The 27,614-nt window shown below is 45.8% G+C and overlaps 1 protein-coding gene across 3 annotated transcripts in view; it reads left to right on the top strand.

Moving 5' to 3' along the window:
• The first annotated feature begins 1,964 nt into the window (after positions 1-1,964).
• Positions 1,965-27,614, top strand: part of LOC147020576 (sialin-like) — a 34,305-nt gene continuing 8,655 nt past the window's right edge. For 2 of the 3 annotated variants that reach the window (XM_085896012.1, XM_085896011.1), the window contains exons 1-4: positions 1,965-2,133; positions 19,519-19,724; positions 22,580-22,813; positions 26,097-26,184. In XM_085896012.1, the coding sequence (XP_085752138.1) occupies positions 2,040-2,133; positions 19,519-19,724; positions 22,580-22,813; positions 26,097-26,184 (622 nt within the window). In that variant the 5' untranslated portion in view covers positions 1,965-2,039. Of the gene's footprint in view, positions 2,134-19,518; positions 19,725-20,576; positions 20,656-22,579; positions 22,814-26,096; positions 26,185-27,614 lie in introns of all 3 variants that reach the window. The other variant, XM_085896013.1, reaches the window with a different exon arrangement.

Genomic DNA, 27,614 nt, shown 5'->3' with positions numbered 1-27,614 from the left:
TCCTGGCTTCCCATCTTACTCCTCCCTTCCCATCTTACTCCTCCCTTCCCATCTGACTCCATGCTTCTCATCTTGCTCCTTGCTTCCCATCTGACTCCATGCTTCTCATCTTGCTCCTTGCTTCCCATCTGGCTCCTTGCCTCCCATCTTGCTCCTCGCTTTCCCATCTGGCTCCTCGCTTCCCATCTTGCTCCTCCCTTCCCATCTTTCTCCTCCCTTCCCATCTTTCTCCTCCCTTCCCATCTTTCTCCTCCCTTCCCATCTTTCTCCTCCCTTCCCATCTGACTCTACGCTTCCCATCTTGCTCCTTGCTTCCCATCTGGCTCCTTGCTTCCCATCTGGCTCCTCACCTCCCATCTTGCTCCTCGCTTTCCCATCTTGCTCCTCGCTTTCCCATCTTGCTCCTCGCTTTCCCATCTTGCTCCTCGCTTTCCCATGGCTCCTCGCTTCCCATCTTTCTCCTCCCTTCCCATCTGACTCTACGCTTTCCATCTTGCGCCTCCCTTCCCACCTGGCTCCTCGCTTATCTTTCTCCTCGCTTTTCATCTTGCTCCTCCCTTCCCATCTGGCTCCTCCTTTCTCATGTTGCATCTTGCTTCCCATCTTCCTCCTCCCTTCCCATCTTCCTGCTGGCTTCTCATCTTGCTCCTCGCTTGCTATCTTCCTCCTCCCTTCTCATCTTGCTCCTCGCTTCCCATCTTCCTCCTCCCCATCTGACTCCATGCTTCTCATCTTCCTCCTCCCTTCTCATCTTGCTCCTCGCTTCTCATTTTGCTCCTCCCTTCCCATCTGAATCCATGCTTCTCATCTTCCTCCTCCCTTCTCAACTGGCTCCTCCCTTCCCACCTGGCTCCTCGCTTCTCATCTTGCTCCTCACTCACCGTATTGCTCCTCGCTTCCCATCTTGCTCCTCGCTTCCCATCTTGTTCCTCCCTTCCCATCTTGTTCCTCCCTTCCCATCTTGTTCCTCCCTTCCCATCTTGTTCCTCCCTTCCCATCTTGTTCCTCCCTTCCCATCTTGTTCCTCCCTTCCCATCTTGTTCCTCCCTTCCCATCTTGTTCCTCCCTTCCCATCTTGTTCCTCCCTTCCCATCTTGTTCCTCCCTTCCCATCTTGTTCCTCCCTTCCCATCTTGTTCCTCCCTTCCCATCTTGTTCCTCCCTTCCCATCTTGTTCCTCCCTTCCCATCTTGTTCCTCCCTTCCCATCTTGTTCCTCCCTTCCCATCTTGTTCACCCCTTCCCATCTGGCTCCCCCTTCCCATCTGGCTCCCCCTTCCCATCTTGTTCCTCCCTTCCCATCTTGTTCCTCCCCTCCCATCTTGTTCCTCCCCATCTTGTTCCTCCCTTCCCATCTTGTTCCTCCCTTCCCATCTTGTTCCTCCCTTCCCATCTTGCTCCTCCCTTCCCATCTGGCTCCTCCCTTCCCATCTGGCTCCTCCCTTCCCATCTTGCTCCTCCCTTCCCATCTTGCTCCTCCCTTCCCATCTTGCTCCTCCCTTCCCATCTGGCTCCTCCCTTCCCATGTTGTTCCTCCCTTCCCATCTTGTTCCTCCCTTCCCATCTTGTTCCTCCCTTCCCATCTTGTTCCTCCCTTCCCATCTTGCTCCTCCCTTCCCATCTTGCTCCTCCCTTCCCATCTTGCTCCTCCCTTCCCATCTTGTTCCTCCCTTCCCATGCTGCTCCTCCCTTCCCATGTTGTTCCTCCCTTCCCATCTGGCTCCTCCCTTCCCATCTTGTTCCTCCCTTCCCATCTTGTTCCTCCCTTCCCATCTTGTTCCTCCCTTCCCATCTTGCTCCTCCCTTCCCATCTTGTTCCTCCCTTCCCATCTTGCTCCTCCCTTCCCATCTTGCTCCTCCCTTCCCATCTTGTTCCTCCCTTCCCATCTTGCTCCTCCCTTCCCATCTTGCTCCTCCCTTCCCATCTTGCTCCTCCCTTCCCATCTTGCTCCCCCCTTCCCATCTGGCTCCTCCCTCCATTTTCACTTCACACGTCCTCCCTCTTCGCTGATCGTTCCTGTCGTGTTTGTTGTGTTCGTAAATGTCAAAAAGTGGCAGCGACGAGGAGTCGGAGATTATCCGGTCTCAAGATGATCAACCGCTGCTGCCGAGCAGAGAATGTGCAGTTCCATCAGGTGCTTGTGTTTCCCCAGTGAACGTCACATCACCGTGTTCGGTTCGGCCTGCACTTTGGGTAGCCGGATATAGCAGTCCCAGGTCCGAAACTCGTCCACTTATTTGAGGGACCCGGGGACTGGGTACAAGTGACTCGTCGCTGTCAGGGTTCGGCTCCGTGTTGTGGGTCAGTGGACATCTCCCCGAGTGAACTTTTCTGTGCGTATTTCTACATCAATGAGTAACCTGTGCCAGTGGTTGCGAGTCCAAATCCAAATGCAAGAATTAACTTTCCCCACACCGATGTGTCGGTACATTGAAAGCAAGTAAATGATCCAGTCTGCGGATTGGGGCCGACCGGATGGCGTACAGGTATAGTAGGTGTACGAAGCAGATCTGAGCTGTTTATCCTGGGTTCGAATCCTGACCCAGCTATAAGCTGTAATCCTGGTGTGTGTTTGCGTGCGCAGTCCCTCAGATGGACGTTCAACTGGGTGTCCAGTCTGCCGGCATTAGTTGGTGGACGTTGAAGATCCCATGGTGTCCTATGCGTAGGGTATGTGGGTTGTCACCAGCATCCTGAACAAATTACCAATTCCTGTGCCAAAGTGGGACTCATCCAGGATTGTTGTCCATCAAGAAACTGTTTCGGCACAACTGATGTGTAATGGAGCAGCTCTATGTGGCTCAAGGCATGGTAGATCGGTTCAGCCGTCGTCGTCGACAGATCTGTTGACCATGCCACATCACAGTGCCACGTCGTCGGTGTTTGCCAACATCTTCGTCACCGTTGTGGCTCGTCTATCATGTGCTCGTCTGTTGCTCAGCAAACTGACGCCATCGAACATCGATCACATGGGTGGCTGCCTGGCGCAGCACTTCAGCTCTTCCGCCCGCGAGCACTCGCACTGATTCACCCTCTCTTTGCACTCAGCAGGCCATTTCGACCTGTCAAGAGCGAGGGCCTCAAACCCAGTGTCTGACGTTTGACATAGTTTCAAAGTGGCTTTCAATTGATCTTTATTCCACTTTTTGGGGGCACCGATGTTCTGCAGACCATCAGTCAGTTCACTGTAAAGAAGGGCCTTTGGAAGTCACGCATCACCCATTCTGATGATGTGACCGATCATCCAGCGCAGGTGAGCTTCCATGATGTAGGCCACGATCCCTCGCAAGCTGCAGCGCCCCAGCATCTCTGTATTTTGTACCCGATCCTGCCATTGCACACCTGCAATCCTTCCTAGGCAGCGCATGTGGTAGGGCATCTAGCTGCTTGATGTGTCACCAGTAAAGTGTCCAGGTTTCACAATTATAAAGCAGCACTGTCAATACGACGGCTTTGTAGACTGACACTTTGGTGGATAAATGTACATCATGGATATTCCACAATCTGTCCACAAGATTGCTATCCGGGCCATACAGTGGAGCAGCAGGGGCCACCAAAAAAGGGAGATACCCACACCAGCAGTACCACATTTTCTAATGTGGTTATTATTGACCACCGACTATCCCTGTACATGAAAACCAATGATGGCATTCTGAGAAATAGGTCAATTAAGGTCGTTGACCCCTGAATTTGACAATATTTACTAAAACGTCTATAGTTTTTATAATTTTCATGTTGCAATACCTTGATATACATCAAACTGATCCTAAGACAATTGGCTATAACATGCAATAACATAAAAGAACATGTAGCTGAAAATAGTAAGTACAGAACCAATTTCATTACAAATTTTGTCCCAAAAATCCAAATTTTCATATTTTTCATTTACTTTTAGCATCACTTATCACATGCATAATATAAAAGTATCAAATATTAAGCATTAAAAAGTTTCTCTCTGCTGCAATTATTTATACATCTTCTTCTTCCTCTTTCGGCTTGCTCCCGTTAGGGGTCGCCACAGCGGATCAACCGTCTCCATTTCGCTCTATCCTCGACATCTTCCATTGACACTCCAACCACCCGCATGTCCGCCCTCACCGCATCCATGAACCTCTTCTTTGGCCTTCCTCTTCTCCTCCTACCTGGCGGCTCCATCTTCAACATCCTTCTCCCGATATACTCAGTTTCCCTCCTGTGCACATGTCCAAACCATCTCAATCTCGCCTCTCTTACTTTGTCTCCAAACCGTCCTACCTGCGCTGTCCCTCTAATATACTCATTTCTTATCCTGTCCATCCTCGTCACTCCCAACGAGAATCGCAGCATCTTTAACTCTGCCACCTCCAGCTCCGCTTCCTGTCTTATTGTTAGTGCCACCGCCTCCAAACCATACAACATAGCTGGTCTCACTACCGTCTTGTATACTTTCCCCTTCACTCTTGCAGCTACCCTTCTGTCACAAATCACTCCTGCAACTCTTCTCCACCCACTCCATCCTGCCTGCACTCTCTTTTTCACTTCTCTCCCACACTCTCCGTTACTTTGGACAGTTGATCCCAACTATTTAAACCAATCCACCTTCCCCACCTCAACTCCTTGCAACCGCACCATACCACCACCCTCCCTCTCATTTACGCACATGTACTCCGTCTTACTCCTACTGACTAACATTCCCCTTCTCTCCAGTGCGTACCTCCACCTCTCAAGGCTCGATTCAGCCTGCTCCCTACTCTCCCTACAGATCATGATGTCATCCGCGAACATCATAGTCCATGGAGACTCCAGTCTGATCTCGTCCATCAACCTGTCCATCACCATTGCAAACAGGAAAGGGCTCAGAGTCGATCCTTGGTGCAATCCCACTTTAACCTTAAACCGGTCCGTCATTCCTACCGCACACCTCACCGCTGTCACACTGTCCTCATACATATCCTGCACCATCCTCACATACTTCTCCACCACTCCCGACTTCCTCATACAATACCACAACTCCTCTCTTGGCACCCTATCATAAGCTTTCTCTAAATCCACAAACACACAATGTAACTCCTTCTGGCCTTCCCTATTCTTCTCCATCAACATTCTCAAAGCAAACATCGCATCAGTGGTGCTCTTTCCTGGCATAAACCCATATTGCTGCTCACAGATCGTCACCTCTCCTCTCAACCGAGCTTCCACTACTGTTCCCCACAACTTCATGGTGTGGCTTAACAACTTTATCCCTCTGTAATTTCCACAGCTCTGCACATCACCCTTGTTCTTGAAAATCGGAACCAGTACACTTAATCTCCACTCCTCCGGCATCCTCTCACTTTCCAAGACTTTATTAAACAATCTGGTTAACAACCCCACTGCCATCTCTCCTAAGCACTTCCATGCCTCCACTGGTATACCATCTGGGCCAACCGCCTTTCCACTTTTCATCTTCTTCATAGCAGTCCTCACTTCATCCTTACTGATCCACCCCACTTCCAGATTCACTATCTCCACCTCTTCCAACCTTCTCTCTCTCTCTCATTTTCTTCATTCATCAGTTCCTCAAAGTACTCCATCCACCTTCTCAACACACTCTCCTCGCTCGTCAGCACATTCCCATTTGCGTCCTTTATCACCCTAACCTGCAGCACATCCTTCCCAGCTCGGTCCCTCTGTCTTGCCAATCGGTATAAATCCTTTTCCCCTTCTTTTGTATCCAACTTCTCATACAGCTCATCATATGCCTTTTCCTTGGCCTTTGCCACCTCTCTTTTTGCCTTTTGCCGCCACTCCTTGTACTCCTGCCTACTTTCTTCATCTCTCTGACTATCCCACTTCTTTTTAGCCAACCCCTTCTTCCTTATACTTTCCTGTACTTCCTCGTTCCACCACCAAGTCTCCTTATCTTCCTTCCTCTGTCCAAATGTCACACCAAGTACCTTCCAAGCTATCTCCCTCACAACTTCTACTGTCGTTGCCCAATCATCCCACCCATCTTTACCACCATCCAACGCCTGTCTCACCTCCTCCCTAAATTTCACGCAACAATCTTCCTCCTTCAGCTTCCACCATCGAGTCCTTGGTTCAGCCCTCGCTCTCTTCCTCAACCTCACCTCTAAAGTCATCCTACAGACCACCAATCGATGCTGTCGAGCTACACTCTCCCCTGCCACAACCTTAGTCACTAATTTCTTTCAGGTTGCATCTCGTGCTTAAGATGTAATCCACCTGTGTGCACTTTCCTCCACTCTTGTATGTCACCCTGTGTTCCTCCTTCTTGAAATACATATTTACCACTGCCATTTCCATTCTTTTTGCAAACTCTAACACCATTTGCCCTTCCACATTTCTCTTGTTGAGACCGTACCTCCCCATCACCTCCTCATCCTCTTTATTCCCTTCCCCAACATGTCCATTGAAATCTGCTCCAATCACCACTCTTTCATCCTTGGATACACTCTCCACCACTTCATCTAACTCACTCCAGAAATCTTCTTTATATTCCATCTCACACTCCATATGTGGGGCATATGCACTGATGACATTCATCATCACCCCTTCAATTTCCAACTTCACACTCATCACTCGGTCAGACACTCTCTTCACCTCCAATACCCTCTTAACATAATCCTCCTTCAGGATTACCCCGACACCATTTCTCCTCCCATCCACACCATGGTAGAACTGTTTGAAACCACCTCCAATGCTCCTTGCCTTACTCCCCATCCACTTGGTGTCTTGTACACACAGTATGTCCACCTTTCTTCTCTCCATCATATCAGCCAACCCTCGCCCTTTGCCAGTCATCGTCCCAACATTCAGAGTTCCAACTCTCACCTCCACACTTCTACCCTTCCCCCTCTCCCACTGCCTCCAGACTCACCTTCCCCATCTCCTTCTCCTCCTTCGCCCAGCAGTAGCACAATTTCCACTGGTACCCTGCTGACCACTGGTACCGGTGGCGGTCGTTGGTAACCCGGGCCTCGACCGATCCGGTATGGAAATTCGTTTTGTTGTCCACATAATGATTTGGCATAGGTTTTTACGCCGGATGCCCTTCCTGATGTAAACCTGGTCGCCTCTTACGACACACAGGGATATCAATTATCCATATATAATACATTGTATTATCTTCAGTGTAAATCACAATTTCATCACATTTTGTCGAAGATGCCTGAAAATGGTATTATTTAGCACTCATGTCATATGACCATTAACTTGATTAATTTCATATTTATTAAGAGAAAAATTTATTTCAAATATTATATTGTCACAAGGAATTATATTTGTTGATGAGTATATCAACAACACACAAGGATGGATCCAGGATTTGTGTAAATGGGCGGGGGGGGAGGGGTGGTACGAATTCTTATATACTATAAATATTTTTTAAATGGTAATTTTTCAATGTACTTTGTTGAAAAGAAATTTCAAAGAAATATTGAGGACGATAATGGCTGTTTGTACAAACTCTCCACTTTTGGCATCAAATACAATCTTTCTAACAAAATTATCAGTTACTAAGATAAATGCCAGGAAACTGTCAACATTATTGTTACATATTATGTTGATATCTCGTCTGCATCTGAGTCTGAATTATCACTGTAAAATGCAGAGAGAGAGTAAAGGGATTTGAACATGATTTGTCCCCTCCATCCACCAAGGCTTCACAGGTGCATGCTACTGTCATGGTTGGCCACTCTCCAAGCAAGAACACTCCACTGCACAGGTGTTGGGTTGACAGTCACACACAAGGTCATTTAACAACTCTGGAGCAGCTGGCGATTGACTCATCATTTGAGGCTGGAGACCAGTACCACCTGGGCTGTGTTCGAAGCCATATGCTGTTGCATCAGGTAAGGTTGGAGAAGGGTAAGCAGCTTGTCTCTCCATATTAACAGCTGATAAGCAGAGCGAAGTAGATGCAGACTGAAAGCGTCTTCTGTTGGTGGTAGTTTCTTTCCCTGGATGTTCCTCTGTCCAGTCTTCTGACACATCAGGGCATCCAATGACATGCAGTTTGTCTTGCCATACATGTAGCCAACAAACTTTGTGGCTGCCATTTCTATCTCCTTTGAAATGTTTTGCTCATCAGATCCTAGCAGACCAAGAGGCTGGAACTGGTCAGCTTTCTGCATCGTTATCGTAAAGGCAGTGCGCTTTCCATGGCCGAAAAAAAGAGCTTACCGTATCACAACCAGTCACGCAGTAGACTGACAGAAGAATTGTCTGCTGTTCAGTGGTGAGTGTATCATAGATGGTGTGCACAGGTATATAACGGGTAAGCTGTGTGTGCCTGCCATCACGACGAGTCAAAAAAAAAAAGATCTCTTTGGTCTTGATTGCTTGTCTATGGTGAACTAAGAGGACCAGAACATCAGTATCAGGGCTGCACACCACAATAGTCTGTGCCCCATCATCTGCCGCAGCTACAGCATGGAGGATGATTCTTGTGTCTGCTTCTTCTTGGTTGGAGCACAAGGAACTAACTTCTTTTACTCCTTCACATGTAATGGAAGATGCTTGATCTTCTTGACTACCACTGACAAAAATGGTCTGTCCTTCCTTCAATAGCTCTGGTGCATTTTCTGTGATGCACTGTGTGTAGTACCGTATCAAGTTTGCTTCGTTCTCTCCATGGGTCAAAAACTGCTTCCAGTTCTGAGGGATGAGTGCATCTCCTTTCACATGGTAGATGTGACCTTGTCCTTCACCTCTCCTTGCATGGGTTTGAGGTTTGATGCTATCCTTGGTGTATTTGTCAAAGACAATGTGCACTTGCTGGACTAGGGCATTGCTGGCTGTAATGGTGCTGCTGGTGTGCAGAATATAGGCAAGGAACCTTTGTGCGATGTTCTTGAAAGTCACCTTCTCTACAGTATTTGGAACTCCCAGCATCTGGATGGATGCATGTCCATCGAAGATAACAACATCACACCTCTGTATTGTTGTAATTTTCTCTCCAGGTACCAGCTCTTCAAGCTTGTGCTTGAAGTCTGACTTAGCACAGGTTGTCATGTTGCCATCATCTGTGAAAAGGCTCGGGGGCACTGGAGAGTTCTTGAATGATAAGACTCACTTCAGTGGCACCTTCTTGTTAGCAGTGCTGTTGAAGTAATCTTGAGTACACTAAGACAAAATGTGGATCTGCCTGCAAGCGTAAAAAATATTGGTCACCAATAGTTTGGCAGAATAAGTCTATTTAATCCACTAAATTGAAAATAATTCAATGTATATTCAAAAGTATTTTAGACCTTGGGATAAACCCTATTCGTAGGACTTTATTCTTTTAGGGGGGTTATTTTTCACAACACCATGTACCTTACATAAAATTTATGCAGTAATGACTTCCATTTTAGACACATTCTCATGACAATACCATTTAACCCCAGCTCAACAGCCTGTAGGCAAAACATTTCAGTATACCACATGTTTTTCCATCAGAAAATTTGCTACATGGTAATATATCTTCATCGCAAGACTATTCATAATTTAAAAAAAAAATAGAAACAAATATTTTCATACTTACATTTTAACAGAGAAGAGGGTGTCACATAAAACATGCTGCAGTATGTGTAGTCTATCGCATCTATTCAAGTGTGACTGACCTAATTTCATATACATTGTAAACTCATGGCTGATGAGAGTGCTATTTATAGCAGTGCCACATGTGGGGACCATCTCAGGAATGTGGGGGGTCATCTCAGGGTTATTGTGGCATATGGGATCATCTTATATAATCCAATATTCTTTGTCAGGGGCATTATTTTAGGGTTGGTTCAGGGTTTAGGGGTGGCACTTTTTTTTTTTTAGTGCATATGTATTTAGTGATATTGAGGAAGGGGGAGGGGGTGTTAGTACATAGGTATTTGTAACCCCCTCCCCCACCCCTTCCAAAAATTCTGGATCTATCCCTGTGTGTTATTGATATACTCATCAACAATTATCATTCCTTACAAAAATATATTATTTCAAAGACGTTTCATATGAAATTAATGATCATTTGCCATGAGTATTGAATAATACCATTTTCAAGTATTTTCAGACATCTTGTACAAAATGTGATGAAAATATGATTTACTTTTAAGATAATAGATAATATTATATATGAATAATTGCAGCAGACCCAAGAGAAACTTTTTAATGCTTAATATTTGATACTTTTATATTATGCATGTGATGAGTGATGCTAAAAGTATTTGAAAAATGCGAAAATTTGGATTTTGGGGGCAAAATTTGTAATAAAATTGGTTCTGCACTTACAATTATTAGCCACATGGTTTTTTTTTTGTTGTTATTGCATGTTATAGCCTATTGTCTTAGGATCAGTTTGATGTATATCAAGGTATTGTAACATGAAAATTATATAAACTATAGCCGTTTTCGTAAATATTGTGAAATTCAGGGGTCAACGACCTTAATTGACCTATTTCTCACAATGCCACCATTTCCCAGACTAGTATCATTGGTTTTCATGTACAGGGATAGTTGGTGGTCAATAATAACCACATTGGAAAATGTGGTACTGCTGGTGTGGGAATGTCACTAAATAAGCCTCTTTTCTGGCCCCTGCTGCTCCACTAATAATGTCAGCAACAACAGTGCAGTCATCCAAAACCATGCCGCCTCGGTAGCAGAATTTGGGCATTGAAATTAACTTTTCAGATCCGACAGTGACTGTTGGTACGGCGTAGGGTACTCCAGGTTTCGGCTGCAGCATCACTTCGGTTTTCTTGATTGAAACAGTAAGGCCATACCTCGTTGTTGAACGAGCAAAACAGTCAATCAGGACCTGATGCATCGGCTTCGGTGTGTGCTACAAGCACACAATCATCGGCATATAGCAGCTCCCTGATCAGTATGTGCCCAATCTTCGTCGTGGCCTTATGGCGGCATAGGTTGAACATTCCGCGTCATACAGATTGCTAATGTCCTCGTCAGTCATTTTAGGCATCATGCATCATTGCAAAAATCACAACACTGAAAAGCAGAGGTGCAAATACATATCCTTGTTTGACACCATTCTCGACACCGAAGGCGGCTGACTTGTCCACCATCCACCACATGGGCTATAATGCCGTCGTGAAATGATCGAACGATATTCACCAGTTTCTCTGGGCATCCAACACGGACCAGCAGTTTCCACAGTCCTCTTTGACAAACAGAATCAAAAGCTTTTTGTCAGGTCCACAAAGACCAGGTAGAGGTCCTTGTTCTGTTTCCTACATTTCTTCTGGAGTTGGCGCACAGCAAAGATCATGCCCCGGATCTTTTGAAAGCCGCACTGACTTTCAGGGTTCACTTCCTCAGCTCGTGCGTTGATTCTGTTGATCATTCACGCGAGGATTTTGCCTGCGATGCTCAGCAACAATATGCCTCTGTGATTGTTACAGTCGGTTTGGTCACCTTTTCTTTTATAAAGGTAGATTATTGTTGCATCCTTAAAGTCCTGCAGCACAACTTCTCTCTCCCAGATGGTGCTGAATAAGTGCTGAAGTCTGTCGGTCAGGTGGCTTCCCCCATGTTTGAAGACTTTTGAAGGGAGACCATCAGCTCCAGGGGCTTTTCCGTTCTTCAGCGCTTTTATGGCCTTTTCAACTTCCTCCAGTTGAATGGGGACACTGAGGTTGTCCGGTGTCAGCCTTTGTGGGAGTTCATCAATGACAGCATCGGCGATATCAGACGGGTGGTTGAGGACCTGCTCAAAATGCTCTGCCCATCTCTGTATATCAATGTCGGCTCCAATACTAAGGAGTTTCCATCGGCACTGCGAATGGCAGCTACAGCATTGAAGCTGGGGCCATGAACTGCTTTGAGTTCTTGGTAAAAAGCCCAAACATCCTTATTGTTTGCCGCCTCCTGCAGACATTTGGCCCAATCAAGCCACCACTTGTCCTTCATCTGTTGGATCCGAGCCTGGGCAAATGATCTTACCTGCCGATAGCATTCCTTTTTGGCCTGACAGTCTTTATCATTCACCCATTCCAGATGTTTGCTACCATGATCAGACAGGATAGTATAGATTTCCGGGTCATTATTGTTGAACCAATCTTTGTGCCGGCATCTTTTCTTGCCAAGTGTAGTCAGAGCTGCTTTTTGTATTGCTTCCATCAGTTTCTGCCATTCTATGTCAATGTCAGCAGGTGAGTCGCACGCATTGGCTAGTGATTCGAGCTCTGCATTGATGTTTTGTTGCAGTCGTGCCCCGTTTCCCTCAATCATGAGTTTGTCCATGTCCAGGCGCTGTGCTCTTGATGACAACTTGGCATGCACCTTGAGTGCAGTAATGACCTTGAGCTACTGATGATCATACCAGGCCATTGAGCTACGAACTGTCCGTGTGAGGCGGACGTCTACTCGATCCCTTTGCTGCACAATGGCATCGTCAAGCACATGCCCAGTGCTTGGATCGAGGGTGCATTCATGATGTTTTGAAGGCTATTTTTCTGCTGGAAGATGGTGTTGGTGATGACCAGTTAATGCGCAGCACACAGACTCAGGAGAAGCGTACCATTGGCATTTTCCTTTCCAAGACCGTGATGACCCAAAACACGGTCCCATGTAGCAAAATCATTGCCAACCCTTTCATTGAAGTCACCAAGGAGGAGTTTGTCTCTTGAAGGAACCGCTGCGATTGTCCACGATAAGCAATCATGGAAATGCTCCTTTGTATCCTCTGGATAGGTCATCGTTGGGGCATAGGCACTGAAGACAGTGGCATGGTGCCCATTTGCGAGCTTGATGCACATGGTGATCAGTCTTTCATTTCTTCTCTTCGGAAGGCACACCAGATGTTGCATGCGTGATGTCTGGACTGGAAAGCCAACTCCTGCCTGGCGTGGCTGCGATTCTGGCTTCCCAATCCAATAGAATGTGTAGCCGGCTCTCACCTCCGTAAGCTGCAATTCGTCAGCAAGAAGCGTTTCAATGATTGCAGCAAAGTCAACGTCATGTTGGCTCAAAAAGAGGGCAACAATGGCTGTTTTTCTCTCAATGCAATTGTCACCATCGGTCAATATGTGAACGTTTCAGGCTCCAAATACAAAAATAATTGCTTTTCTTTGTTCCTTACTTCGACCACAGAATTGGGCGGCCAGCTGGCCATGGTCTGCCAGTAGATGCAAGTAGGATGAGCTTTTTTTAGGCCACCTTTTCCAGGCCTCTCCCCGACTTGGGGGGGGTGGGAGGGGAAGCAGGTTCCCCATGAAATATGGCTGCTCTAACACTTCAGCAGTACACGAACGCTGCAGTCGCCCCGATTTCACAATGAATGACCATCACACTGGTTACCTACGTACAGGTACATGACTAAGAGCTTCCAGCAACACCCGGCGCCTGCTCCCGATGCCACTTCCAATCGCCGCAGGATTTTGTCTGCAGGAAAGCCTGCACTACAATTATAGTAGTGATAGTTCATGCAGGCCCATCACCATCTCTCTCTCTCTCTCTCTCTCTCTCTCTCTCTCTCTCTCTCTCTCTCTCTCTCTCTCTCTCTCTCTCTCTCTCTCTCTCTCTCTCTCTCTCTCTCTCTCTCTCTCTCTCTCTCTCTCTCTCTCTCTCTCTCTCTCTCTCTCTCTCTCTCTCTCTCTCTCTCTCCTGCAAGATCTGCCGCATGGTCCCAAAAACTGAGCACACAGCGAACTCGAGCAGGCCAGCGTCCTTTGACCAGAATCCAAGTATATCTGGAACTCCACTTACTGTGATGGAGGCTGCATGCTATTTAACCTATAACTGAGGGCAAAGGGGTTTTACAGTGACCAAAAATTGCCAAATACACGTTCCAATATCACTTCATGGAGGCTTTTCGGAGAGGTAGAGCTGCCAGGTACTACCCTACCTCCAGCTAGGACATGTGCCGCTGATTCTCCGCCCCGGTGAACACCGGTAACCCACATATCTGGGGGCCATTCCCCAAGCCGCAACCTGGGGAGGTGCTGTGGTGGCATACAGCTCTGCTTTCTCTTAAATAACCACGGAAAGGCATGGAGAGATGATAATAATAATGACGATACACACTTGTGTGCAGCCTTGTGGCTGCTGGTTGAGTCATTGGTTTGGGACGTGGCTGTGCCGCTGATGCTGTGCCCCAATAACAGTACACTGATACTCATTTTGCTGACCTCGGAAGGATGACAGGCTGAGTCGACTCCACCTGGTGTTAACTCTGCAGCTGACGGGGATCAAACTCTGGACCCTCGGATCCCAAGCCAGCCACCCTCACTGCTAAGCCAACGCCAGGCTTAATAATGACGAGGAGGGCACTTTATAACTGCGAGCAAGTATGGCTGGGTACCACGCTGCCCCGCTTGGATACAACCCTGCTTAGATCGGACACCTGACCCACGACGTCATCTTTATCAAATCAAATTCAGAATTTGTGGTCAATCATGTCTTTGGAGTTTCACGTTGATCAGATAAGGTTGTTTTTTTTTTTTTTTTTGTTTTTTTGTTTTTTAGTCTAACGTGGCTGTGAGACCATGTGACCGATGATGTTAATTTCCAACCAATATTCCCCAAACAGTCAATCATAGTAAAACATTTATTTCTCTGAAACCACTTAACCTATCAATGCGAGACTTTTCAGTTATGTTCCACTACCCTTGCTGCATATATTTTATTTACCAATGACCTCATCAGTCACGTGGTGTAGCAGCCGCATTGGTTTTAAGAAAATAATTAAACGGTTAATATTCAATGAAACTGATTAACCTATCGATGTGAGACTTTGCAGTTCTGGTCCATTACCCTTGCTGCATTTATTGTGATACGATTCATATCGATCAGTTAAGCAGTTTCAGAGAAGAAGATTTTTAAATGATCAGTTTTCAAATGAATATGGCTTCCAAACCATGTGACCTCTGGCATCAAAAATTTACACTCCGCCTATGATTGGATTGTATGGATATCCCAATGACACTCCACCACTGGATCAGCCAAGACCCAGTGCGATTTGCTTTGATCAGCGCTCGTGCAGTATGGAGCATCCGCTGATATCCTAGCCACAAGTGACTCGATTTAGATTGAGCACTAACTTCAGCTTTTTTCTTGTCAAGTTCCTCACTATTCCTAGCGACTGTAGTGGATGTTACAAGGTCCGCTTCACCAAAAAGGTCCAAAAATATTTGATTGCAGCTCAAATTGCCAGTCAATGGGGAGGGGCTCAATTAACATGGAACCAGTATCAGGTTTCCCTCTCAGGTTTCCAACCCAGGTTGAGTAGTTCATGAAAACAATATCAGGGACAGTCAGATTTGCAACTCAGGTTGAGGCATGCATGGAAACAGTATCAGGGACAGCCAGGTTTCCATCCTAGGTTGAGGCATGTGTGGAAGCAGTATCAGGGACAGCCAGGTTTCCATCCCGGGTTGAGGCATGTGTGGAAGCAGTATCAGGGACAGCCAGGTTTCCCTCTCCGGTTGAGATGTGTGTGGAAGCAGTATCAGGGACAGCCAGGTTTCCATCCCGGGTTGAGGCGTGTGTGGAAGCAGTATCAGGGACAGCCAGGTTTCCATCCCGGGTTGAGACGTGTGTGGAAGCAGTATCAGGGACAGCCAGGTTTCCCTCTCCGGTTGAGATGTGTGTGGAAGCAGTATCAGGGACAGCCAGGTTTCCATCCCGGGTTGAGGCGTGTGTGGAAGCAGTATCAGGGACAGCCAGGTTTCCATCCCGGGTTGAGACGTGTGGAACCAGTATCGGGGACAGCCAGGTTTCCATCCCGGGTTGAGGCGTGTGTGGAAGCAGTATCAGGGACAGCCAGGTTTCCATCCCGGGTTGAGGCATGTGTGGAAGCAGTATCAGGGACAGCCAGGTTTCCATCCCGGGTTGAGGCGTGTGTGGAAGCAGTATCAGGGACAGCCAGGTTTCCATCCCCGGTTGAGGCATGTGTGGAAGCAGTATCAGGGACAGCCAGGTTTCCCTCTCTGGTTGAGGCATGTGTGGAAGCAGTATCAGGGACAGCCAGGTTTCCATCCCGGGTTGAGGCGTGTGTGGAAGCAGTATCAGGGACAGCCAGGTTTCCATCCCCGGTTGAGGCGTGTGTGGAAGCAGTATCAGGGACAGCCAGGTTTCCATCCCGGGTTGAGGCGTGTGTGGAAGCAGTATCAGGGACAGCCAGGTTTCCCTCTCGGGTTGAGATGTGTGTGGAAACGGTATCAGGGACAGCCAAGTTTCCATCCTGGGTTGAGGCGTGTGTGGAAGCAGTATCAGGGACAGCCAGGTTTCCCTCTCGGGTTGAGGCGTGTGTGGAAACAGTATCAGGGACAGCCAGGTTTCCCTCTCGGGTTGAGATGTGTGTGGAAACAGTATCAGGGACAGCCAAGTTTCCATCCCCGGTTGAGGCGTGTGTGGAAACAGTATCAGGGACAGCCAGGTTTCCATCCCGGGTTGAGGCGTGTGTGGAAACAGAATCAGGGACAGCCAGGTTTCCATCCCCGGTTGAGGCGTGTGTGGAAGCAGTATCAGGGACAGCCAGGTTTCCATCCCCGGTTGAGGTGTGTGTGGAAGCAGTATCAGGGACAGCCAGGTTTCCCTCTCTGGTTGAGGCGTGTGTGGAAGCAGTATCAGAGACAGCCAGGTTTACATCCCGGGTTGAGGCGTGTGTGAAAGCAGTATCAGGGACAGCCAGGTTTCCATCCCGGGTTGAGGCATGTGTGGAAGCAGTATCAGGGACAGCCAGGTTTCCATCCCGGGTTGAGGCGTGTGTGAAAGCAGTATCAGGGACAGCCAGGTTTCCATCCCGGGTTGAGATGTGTGTGGAAGCAGTATCAGAGACAGCCAGGTTTCCATCCCGGGTTGAGATGTGTGTGGAAGCAGTATCAGGGACAGCCAGGTTTCCCTCTCCGGTTGAGATGTGTGTGGAAACGGTATCAGGGACAGCCAGGTTTCCATCCCGGGTTGAGATGTGTGTGGAAGCAGTATCAGGGACAGCCAGGTTTCCATCCCGGGTTGAGATGTGTGTGGAAGCAGTATCAGGGACAGCCAGGTTTCCATCCCGGGTTGAGGCGTGTGTGGAAGCAGTATCAGGGACAGCCAGGTTTCCATCCCGGGTTGAGGCGTGTGTGGAAACAGTATCAGGGACAGCCAGGTTTCCATCCCGGGTTGAGGCGTGTGTGGAAGCAGTATCAGGGACAGCCAGGTTTCCATCCCCGGTTGAGGCGTGTGTGGAAGCAGTATCAGGGACAGCCAGGTTTCCCTCTCGGGTTGAGACACGTGTGGAAACAGTATCAGGGACAGCCAGGTTTCCCTCTCTGGTTGAGGCATGTGTGGAAGCAGTATCAGGGACAGCCAGGTTTCCATCCCAGGTTGGGGCGTGTGTGGAAGCAGTATCAGGGACAGCCAGGTTTCCATCCCGGGTTGGGGCGTGTGTGGAAGCAGTATCAGGGACAGCCAGGTTTCCATCCCCGGTTGAGGCGTGTGTGGAAGCAGTATCAGGGACAGCCAGGTTTCCATCCCGGGTTGAGATGTGTGTGGAAGCAGTATCAGGGACAGCCAGGTTTCCATCCCCGGTTGAGGCGTGTGTGGAAGCAGTATCAGGGACAGCCAGGTTTCCCTCTCGGGTTGAGATGTGTGTGGAAACGGTATCAGAGACAGCCAGGTTTCCATCCCCGGTTGAGGCGTGTGTGGAAGCAGTATCAGGGACAGCCAGGTTTCCATCCCGGGTTGAGATGTGTGTGGAAGCAGTATCAGGGACAGCCAGGTTTCCATCCCGGGTTGAGATGTGTGTGGAAGCAGTATCAGGGACAGCCAGGTTTCCATCCCGGGTTGAGGCGTGTGTGGAAGCAGTATCAGGGACAGCCAGGTTTCCATCCCGGGTTGAGGCGTGTGTGGAAGCAGTATCAGGGACAGCCAGGTTTCCATCCCGGGTTGAGGCGTGTGTGGAAACAGTATCAGGGACAGCCAGGTTTCCATCCTGGGTTGAGGCGTGTGTGGAAGCAGTATCAGGGACAGCCAGGTTTCCATCCCGGGTTGAGGCGTGTGTGGAAACAGTATCAGGGACAGCCAGGTTTCCATCCCGGGTTGAGGCGTGTGTGGAAACAGTATCAGGGACAGCCAGGTTTCCATCCCCGGTTGAGGCGTGTGTGGAAGCAGTATCAGGGACAGCCAGGTTTCCCTCTCGGGTTGAGACGTGTGTGGAAGCAGTATCAGGGACAGCCAGGTTTCCCTCTCGGGTTGAGACACGTGTGGAAAGAGTATCAGGGACAGCTAGGTTTCCAAACTGGGTTTAGGCATGCATCGAAATGTAGGATCAGGGATCAAATTTAAAATGGCAAAATTGTTTCTGTCCAATTTATTGGTCTAACTTTATGTCATAATAATGGTGAAAAAACTTTTTTGTATACCTTGTCGAGGCTCATATGAGAGCTAAAACACAACAGACAGCAAGGGAGCATGAGACCAGAGGGGCGGGAATGGGAAGGACAAAACAGTGGGGAACAGTGACATTTGGAGATCTGTGGAAGGGAGAGGGATGGGGCGAGGAACACGAGGTTTTCAAGATGGACATGACAGGGACTTTCAGGAAGGAAAGTAGGGAATTTGAAGGAGGTGGGTTTGGGGTGGATGAACGGGTAGAAAAGATCGAGGATTTGGATGGGGGATGATAAAAGGTGGTGGTGAACAGCTGTTTTGAATGCCTGGAGGGAAGAATGGGATTGAATAGAGTGAGGGAGTTTATTCCAAAGGTGGAAAGAAGATGAATGAAGGAGTGAAGGTGAGCAGTTATTCGTGATTTTGCTAGTTTTATCAGAAGGGGGTTGTTGGTGGACCTTGAGCGCCCTGCGGAAATATGGTGGGGACATATCGCAGAGTGAGCAGGGGGGGCGAGACTGGAGAGGAGACGGAAGAAGACAAAGACCACCGACTTGCCTGCAGTGAGAGAGTGAGAGGCCCAAAGACTCAGCCTCATCGTGGGAGATACCAATGATCCGAAATACCTTGGTTTCCACAACGTGAAGCCGAGAAAGGTGAGAGGCAGGATCACCAGCCCAGAGGGGAGAGCAGTACTCCATCAGGCTGTGGACGAAAGCTTTGTTGGTGGTCAGGAGCTCAGGTGGGCCGAGGAAGGACTTTGCATGATGGAGGATTCCCAGTCGGCGACTGGCTTTGGAGGCAAGGTTGGAAATGTGGCTTTCCCAGGAAAGATCATGGCAGATAGTGAGACCCAGAAGCTTGAAAGAAAGGACTTCTTCCAGAGGAAGAAATTGATATTTTTATTGAATATCAATTCTAAAATATGAATATTAAACAATTGATTGTGATTCATTTAATTTCGTTTGAAAGGATGGCTTCAAGAGTCTTAGCTACCAAACGGACATCACCGATGTCAGGAAAACAGTCGTTACAATTTTCACTAGGTCTGAGGAAAGTGACAAAGTTGATCATGTCTTCCCTTTTTCGAAGAAGTCTTGTGAGTCGACAGAGATCTAGTGATTGAAACTTTCTAAGAAGCATAAAAAAAAAAATTGCGGAGGCAAGTCTTGTCTTTCAAGAATCTTTACTTGTATGTGTCACGTTCTCTTTGCACCGGGTGTTTGTGTGTTTGCAGGAGTCCCATTTTTATGCTCCGCACGGTACAATCTGGCACTGTTGTCCTGTTTTGGAATCGCAGTGGCATATGCCCTTCGGGTCAACCTAAGTGTGGCATTGGTGGCCATGGTGAATGAAACTGAGAGCATTCCAAAAGTGATCAATTCCTCTTCAGTTTGTCCCATGGGTAATGATCCTTCACATGCACTTCCTAGCCATGAAAAGGTGGGTGTTGTTTGGAAATTTATAATTGTGATCGTAAAATGAAAGGGGACGGATGGTGTGGATTAGGGGCAGGGGAGAGTTGTTGGTTTGGGGTATATTTTATCATCCTTGTGTCATCTCATCCTACAATTTCTTCTTTCTTTTTATTTCAAATTCTTCCCTTTGACCTTTTTCATCTCTTCCATATCGACATGTCTCTTACCCACTATGCATGCAGCAATGTTGCTTGTGCTGGATAATCCCATTGGGACATTTAAGGCCGAGGAATATGTGACTTTCAAAATGGCGTAATCCGCCCCAGAATGCTCGTTGCGCATACGCAGAAACCTCTAGACGGTGGTGTTCGGGGCACCATAGAGTATATAGTGTGCGCGAGATAAAGATTGTGAACTAAAATGGCTCACAAAGCTTCTAAAAGAAGCCAAAAATACCTGGAAAACTAACTGAGAGAAAGGGCCGTGTCTCTGCACAAAGAAAGACTTGGAAAACTTTCTCACTCGCAGAGCAGTTAGCTGCCTGTAATGCAAACTCCCAACCATACGAGCTAAAACAGGTCACTGTAAAAAAACACACACACACACACACACACCACATGCGTGAAAGGTCGTTTACCATTCATGTTTATAATTCGTTTACCATTCATGCGTAATTTCAAAAGTCACACATTAAGGACTTTGATCCCAAGCTTCTGAAAGTCCAGGATAACTACCATGTCTCTCATTGATTGTTGATTAAAAACCCAGTTTCTGGCACTGATGATCTTTTTCAGGAAGGTTAGTCTCTCTCCTTCACCTGCTGCGGCCAATGTGTTTTGTCGGTCCATACTTGGTGAACGGCTCTTTATTCCCACAGGACAACTTCTGATGGCCAGCAAAATCGCATCCATGAAAAGACAACTCAATCTACACCCTCTCACAAAATGGAGCAGAAAGTGTGACTTACATGATTATTTTTTTTTTCATTTAATTTGCTCATTTTGAGAAAGCTGAAAGCCAGACTTGCCTCGGTGTTGTTGAGCCATCTGTACGATGTGTATTGTATCACAAATTGTAAGTGGCTGACAAAGTGACACAAACTTAGACCAATGAAAAACTTCATGAATTGTTGTGATCACTCTTATTCTGTATCTGAAAGCCCTACTGGGATTAGTTTGGAAACAAATTAGCTGGATGACACAGAGTCTACAAAATGAGGGTAGTTTTTGGGGGAAAAGCGATGGAGGGAGAGGGTTGAGGAGGCATAATCACAGACGACAGATATTAGATACTCGTTCGTACTTGTACGCTGTCAACCTGCTTGCCTCACCATTAACAATGCTTTTTGCTAATTGTTTGAATGGTCTCGGAACCGATTGTCGGGACAAGCATTGAAGAACAACTTCACCGGATAACGATGAATGCCATAATGAACCAGGCTCAATTAAACCAAAGCAAATTAATTAGGGAAAGGTGTGGTGAGTGTTGGAAGCTGCTGTCTCCATTCCATTTTATTCTACCTTGGATTTTAATCTTGTTTATCACTTGACTCATAAAGCTTTATATGCAATTTCTGTTGATGTTCACCACATTGTGATGATATGATAGGCACATTAGGAATAATATTGTTACCCCAAGCACGCGAAGCCAAAAGCGGGGTAAAGCAGTTGGCTCACTTCTGTCTGTTTGTTGGTCTGTCTGTCTACAAATGCCAGTTTATGATCGAGGAACAATTTGACTTATATTGAATGTTATATTTTGAACATGATTCAGAACCTGAATCAGCAAACATACATGTAGTTTAGCAGTACTTTGGTTCTGAATTTGTCCCGATCGCACATGCGCAAAGAGGAGTGAGATAATATGTTTCCTTTGTCTGCCTTGCCTGGCAGTTGAACAAATTGAAAATCATTCCAAACAGAAAACTTGCTGTTTTTAAGGAAATCAAAGGATATGAACAAACAGCCATGAAGAACTAATATAACGTGTTCGATAAGGTGGTGTAAAAGGCACTGCATCAATGGCGGTAAACTTCCGAAATCTTTAAAAATCACTTTTATTTCAATTGAATTATATCCCTGAACACTGTGTGGGTAAGGTGTTCTTAGAACTCTCTGGTTTTTCGTTCACCTGGAACATAGTTTAGGTGAGGTCATAGCATTGTGTGGTGTACGTCAGTATGTGAGCACTCAAATCTTGTCCAAAACTACACTCACGATTTCGATGAAACTTGAACACAACCTTCATCAGCTGTGATGTACGAAAGTCTGTTCACGGCATTCACATAAAGCAGGGTCTAAGGTGGTCTACGGGGGGTCAAAGTGGGTCTGGGTTTGACCCCCAAAATAGGTGTTTGCTTTCTTCTCTGAAACTACACACACAAGTTGATGAAACTTGACCACAACCTTCATCACCTGTGATGCTAAAACTAATCGCCCTATTTTCACCCAACTTTGTAGAACTTCTGTGGGCCAAGGTTTCCTGATGCCTTACAAATCCCACCAAAAATTGCATATTAAGCTGGTAAATTTAAAGGTAAAAGGTCATTATGATTCTAGGATCGCTGCTTTTGACTTCTTATCAAAAAATATTCACCCAATTTGGATATAACTTGATAAGAATCATCTCTGCATGGTGCTTTCATAATTTTGTTCAAACCATCAGCTAATTTACATATTTTGTGTGTTGTCTATGGCTTCCAGTGGTTCCCTGATTCCACCGGTTGAGCGCAGGGGCATTTCCCCTATTTTTTATTGTTGTTGTCTGGAGGTGAAGACCCAGAATTTTGAATAATGTTGTGTTTTGTGGTAATGTGTTCTTATATATATATATATATATATATATATATAGTTTTCTCATTGTCTGCCACCTTGATTTCAGGGCCCTCATTATCGGTGGAACAGCAAAGAGCAGGGCTTGTTGCTGGGAGCATTTTTCTACGGGTACATTATTACTCAGGTTCCCGGAGGCTACCTTGCAGGGCGAGTGGGCAGCAAACTTCCAATGGGATTGGGAATCGGCCTCACTGCACTGCTTTCTTTGGTCACCCCTATTTCCGCTTCTTTTGGCCTGCCATGCATCTTTGCAGTACGTTTCCTGCAGGGTCTTGGTGAGGTAAGACCTTTAATGACTACCATTTAATTTGTGTGGGATTAATTTGTTTTTGTTTCCACATTGGATTTAAAATTGGACACAAATTGGATTAAAAGTTCCGATTTTGTTTCCATAAGCGCATGGTTAGTTCTACAGACAGCCACTAATATATATGCTAAGAAGTGTAGGCATACTAGCACATTACCATGTCACCCCCCCCTCCCTCCTGCCGGATAGTGACACACACACACACACACACACACACACACACACACACACACACACACACACACACACACACACACACACACACACACACACACACACGCACACACTTGCATCTTTGCTGTGAGTAAACTCACACATGCAGTTCTGACAACTCTTCAACAAAAAAGCCTTAGCTTCCCCCTCCCAACTCTCTCCCATCTTTGCTTCCCCTCCTGCTCTCAAGCCTTCAAAGCCTCACACACCCCATCACCCCCACTGAAAGTCCTCAACCCCCCCCCCTCTCCCCGCCAAAGCTGTCCCATCTTTACTCTCACCATCCTATCGCTAAAAAAAGCAAACGGGTATTCCCACGTCAAAACAGCAGAATATGTAACGCTTTCTGCTTCCTATTATGCTATCACCGACTTCACAGAAACCCATCACAGTTTTAAGAGAAAATAATCGGTTAAAGCAAACCTGCAAAACCTCCGCAGTTAAAGCGCTGATTGGGGAAAAAAAAGGGGGGGGGGTTCCAAAGGGTAATTCTAAAGAGTAATTCTGGAGGGTTCTAAAAGGTTCCTGAATTAGCAGCCCTCGTGTATAAATTGTGGGTGGAGTCAGGTGAACTATCCAACCAATGGGTGGAACTCGCACACAAGGACGCATGCACAGCTACCTTTATAGTATAGTAGTGGAAGTCTTTTAGCCAGCTTTACCTATTCTTTGTGTGGAGGATGGATTTCACTTTCTGGGGGAATATACTCTGCACTAATGATGGCCAGGGAGGCACGAACGCTTCTGTGCATTGATTCCTTCACCCAAATGAGTTCTTAATAACTGAATAATCTATTACGAGAAGGAGAAGTGTGTGTTTGTGTTTGTGTTTGTGTCAGTCAGTCACGCTTCATTCCAAAAGTCGTAGAATAATTTAAATGGTCCCATTGGAAAGCTATTTAAATGGATTTATTTGGTTGGACAGCTAATAATCGATTGAGTTCCAACCAAAAATTTGTGTTCATTTAATCATTAAAATGCCCGTTTTAAAAGCCCATCTTTCTGGGATGAAAGAAGAAAAATAATCAGGACCTGGAGCTCGAATGTAGTGGTTCCAACGGCACGACAGCAGAAACCCCATCAAATAAATCGTGACAGACACTAAAGAAGCGCAAAATTATATCCAGGGTGAGTCAACAGTCAAACGGAGGAAAGTTTGTTACTTGCAAAATCGAAGATTTTTTTTTTCAATATCTCGTCGGTTGACTTTGCTGTTACTAGTGAAAATTGAAGATTGTTCAAGTATATTGGCTGGTCTTGTGCATTATTCTGTCTGTCTGTCTGTCTGTCTGTTTGTTTGTATGTCAGTTGCCTACAGGTCACAATTTTAAACTGATCTTCGCGAAACTTCACCACATGGTAGAGTTCGTCATAAGCAAGAAACCTATTGTTTTTGAGGTCAAAAGGTCAACATAGACCAAAGGTCAACAACTTTGGCGAAATTCCTAAAATCCTAAATTTTCATCCCATTGACTTGAAATTTGAAGAGGATTTGCATATCAGGTCACTGAATTCAATGAACAAGTATTTTTGAGGTCAACATTAGATTTTGATGAAGTTCCGGTTACTAAAAAATTTAAAGTAACTCTTCATTATGGAGAGTTAGGGCCAAAAACGATACACTGTATGGCATGCTATCTCAAAACGTTATTGATGGATTCAGACAAAACCTGGTGGGCAGGTTGTGTATGTGACAAGGATTAATGTATTTGGTTCTGTTGAAGATCTGGATCAAGATGCCGGATGCGGATCGATAATTATTTAAGTGATTCTTCACCATTGATCGTTGAGGCTAAAAATGATATACTGTATAGCTGGATATCTCAAAAGGTTATGGAGGGATTCTAACGAAACTTGGTGGACAGGTTGGGTGTGTTTTTATTACAAGGGCCAATTGATTCAATTTTGGTGAAGATCCAAATCCGAATCCAAGAGTTTTAAAAAAATTTCAACTGATTCTTCACCATTTAGAAACAGGTCCAAAAACGATTATAGCATGACATTTCAAAAGGTTATGGACGGATTTGGATGAAACATGCGGGATGAGTTGGGTACATGTCAAGAACAAGCCAATATGATTTTGGTTATGGTCTGGGAGCAGATCCGGCCCATCACTGAGATACAAAACGTAAACTGTTCAGCTTGGCGGAAGGAGGCGCTCTACCGAGTGCCATTCTAGTTTTTCTTGTTTATCAAAAAAACTAAATTCCGATGCAGAAAATAAATTCCATGTCGTGATTGTATCATGATGCAGGGGATAATAAAAGAATTGTTTCTTTTGATTTAAAAAATTTTTTTGGCAATCTCATCAGTCTTCTGCCAATTTTCTATTCAGTGCCTTGTGTTTGCAATCATCTTGCTTGGACAAAGTTATTGTTATATCCAGGTTTTCCAGCAATGTGGATCATTAAGCCTGGAAAATATAAATTTAATAAAAGATGCTCTGAATGTCGATCGTTAAAAGCAGGGGTTCGTTTATAGGTTTAGAGGTTTATAGGTCCAACTGTACAATATATAAACATGCAATACTTAAAATATGCACTGTAACACTTACCACTACTGTCCACAGTCTTTAAACAATAAATGTTTACGACTTCCTACAAGTGTAGGTCGTCCGTAAACGATAAAAACCCACAGACACTTCTCAAATCATACCGCTATAAAACTGAGAAACAGTCACTAACTTTGGGAGCAATTGTTCTGTGCAAGATCATGTGACATGCCATTGTCTTTGGTCATGTAACCCTCCATGAGTGGGGGCGAAGCTCCATCGGTCAACTTTATTTTACGGACATTTTTGTTCATGGACATTAACGGACAGTTTTGTGATTTTTCTTTCCTGGAATCATGGCTTTGAGTTACAACTGCCCAATATTTCAACTTTATATCCCAGCTAGAAAGTACAAAGCATTTATATCGGTGAGTGAGTGAGTAAGTAATTTTTATATATACAGTATGTATGGTCTTATGTGTAGTATCTTCACATCAGCCTGTTTTGATAAGTTTGTGTTAACTTATTTTTTGCCCCCATTGTACCTGGCAGGGCGTGACATTCCCATCGATGCATGCTATGTGGTCACATTGGGCTCCTCCATTCGAGCGCAGCCGCTTGATGACCATCTCCTATGTCGGTCAGTCGGAGATGTGCCATTCACATTTTGTGTATAAAACAGGACATAAACATCATTGTGAAATTGTAGTAGGGATTGTTAAAAAAATTTTAAAAAGTAAAACCTGGGGGTTAATTAACTAGTTATGCATATGTGCAAATTTGTATGTGTAACTCCAGTGTATGTATATGTATATGTATATGTATATGTATATATGTATATGTATATATATATATATATATATATATACATACATAATATTAGCAAATAACACCCATCGCCACGCGTCGCTTCACTGATGGGAATACTGAAGGGGAAAAGGGAGAAAGTGGTGGGGGAGAGAGAGCAGGGAGAATGAAGACGTGGAGGGGAAAGGAGAGAGGAGGGTAGGGGAGCAAGGAAGGGGTGGGAGAAGGGAAGACATAATGAGGTGAGAGGAAGGGAAGGCAGACCTGTGGTGGAGTGTTAATTATGATTCATACTGTTTCATCAAAATGATTCTGCATAGAATAACAGTGAAGATGGAAACAAAAAATGATGATCCACTCGCTCAGGATGATGGAGCACGAGTCACTCGCTCAGGGTGACGGAGCAGGAACCACTCGCTCTGAATGAAGTGGCGTGTCAAAAGCGGCCGCAGTGGGTGAACGATTCGCTCAGATTGATGTCGGGCGGCATCGCTATCGACAATGGGTGCTCGACAAGTGGCTTAAGCACTCCAATGAAATGCTTAAGAAGGAACGGTTGGCCAGGCTGTCGCTGCATACCATATTAGATCTCTTTAACTTTAAAGCTGGCCTTCACGGCACACGCAGCAGTTAATGAAATAAAATGAATTCGTTCAAACAATAACTTTATCCACAAAAGAGTTGCTGCTTAATGCAGAACAACCCTGGAAATATTGCAAAGTTCAATCGCCCGTGATATAAACATTGCAAAAAATCCGCCATGTTGCCTGTACTGCTTGTCTGTGCACGTGTCACGTGGTACATTGGTTCGGGGTCACGTGATGTGTGTGCAAACGTCATAACTTTTTTTTTTTTAACGTCCGTTTTTCACCAGATTTCCTTTGATTCCCTGTGGAGCACCTCGCGAAACCACTGAAAATTTAGACACTGATCTGGCAGACGCTATGGATAGGCAGTCACTCTGGGGGACGGGGTGTGAGGTCTTGCAGTGAATGAATTAAATGATGTCGCTCAATGAAGCTGGTTAATTTTACCTTTCCTAAATTTTTTGTTCACTCAATATAATTCTCCAAACAGTAGAAAAAGATAAGTTTTTAAAATGCTTTGGAAGTTTCAGATTTTCTTCTGTATGTATGAAGGAAGGGAACATAGCCTTGCTGGCTTAAAGTAAATACGATTATTGGCTTAGTTATAAGACTCGTTATTTATTTAAATTATCAGATTTCAGAACAGATTTCGACACTTGTTTAGTCCAGACGATAT

This window comes from Eptatretus burgeri, chromosome 9 (genome assembly GCF_056783735.1).
Source record: "Eptatretus burgeri isolate ZD-2024b chromosome 9, Ebu_testis_v1, whole genome shotgun sequence".
Lineage (NCBI taxonomy): Eukaryota > Metazoa > Chordata > Myxini > Myxiniformes > Myxinidae > Eptatretus > Eptatretus burgeri.
This window is presented reverse-complemented; position numbering and strand designations above follow the sequence as displayed.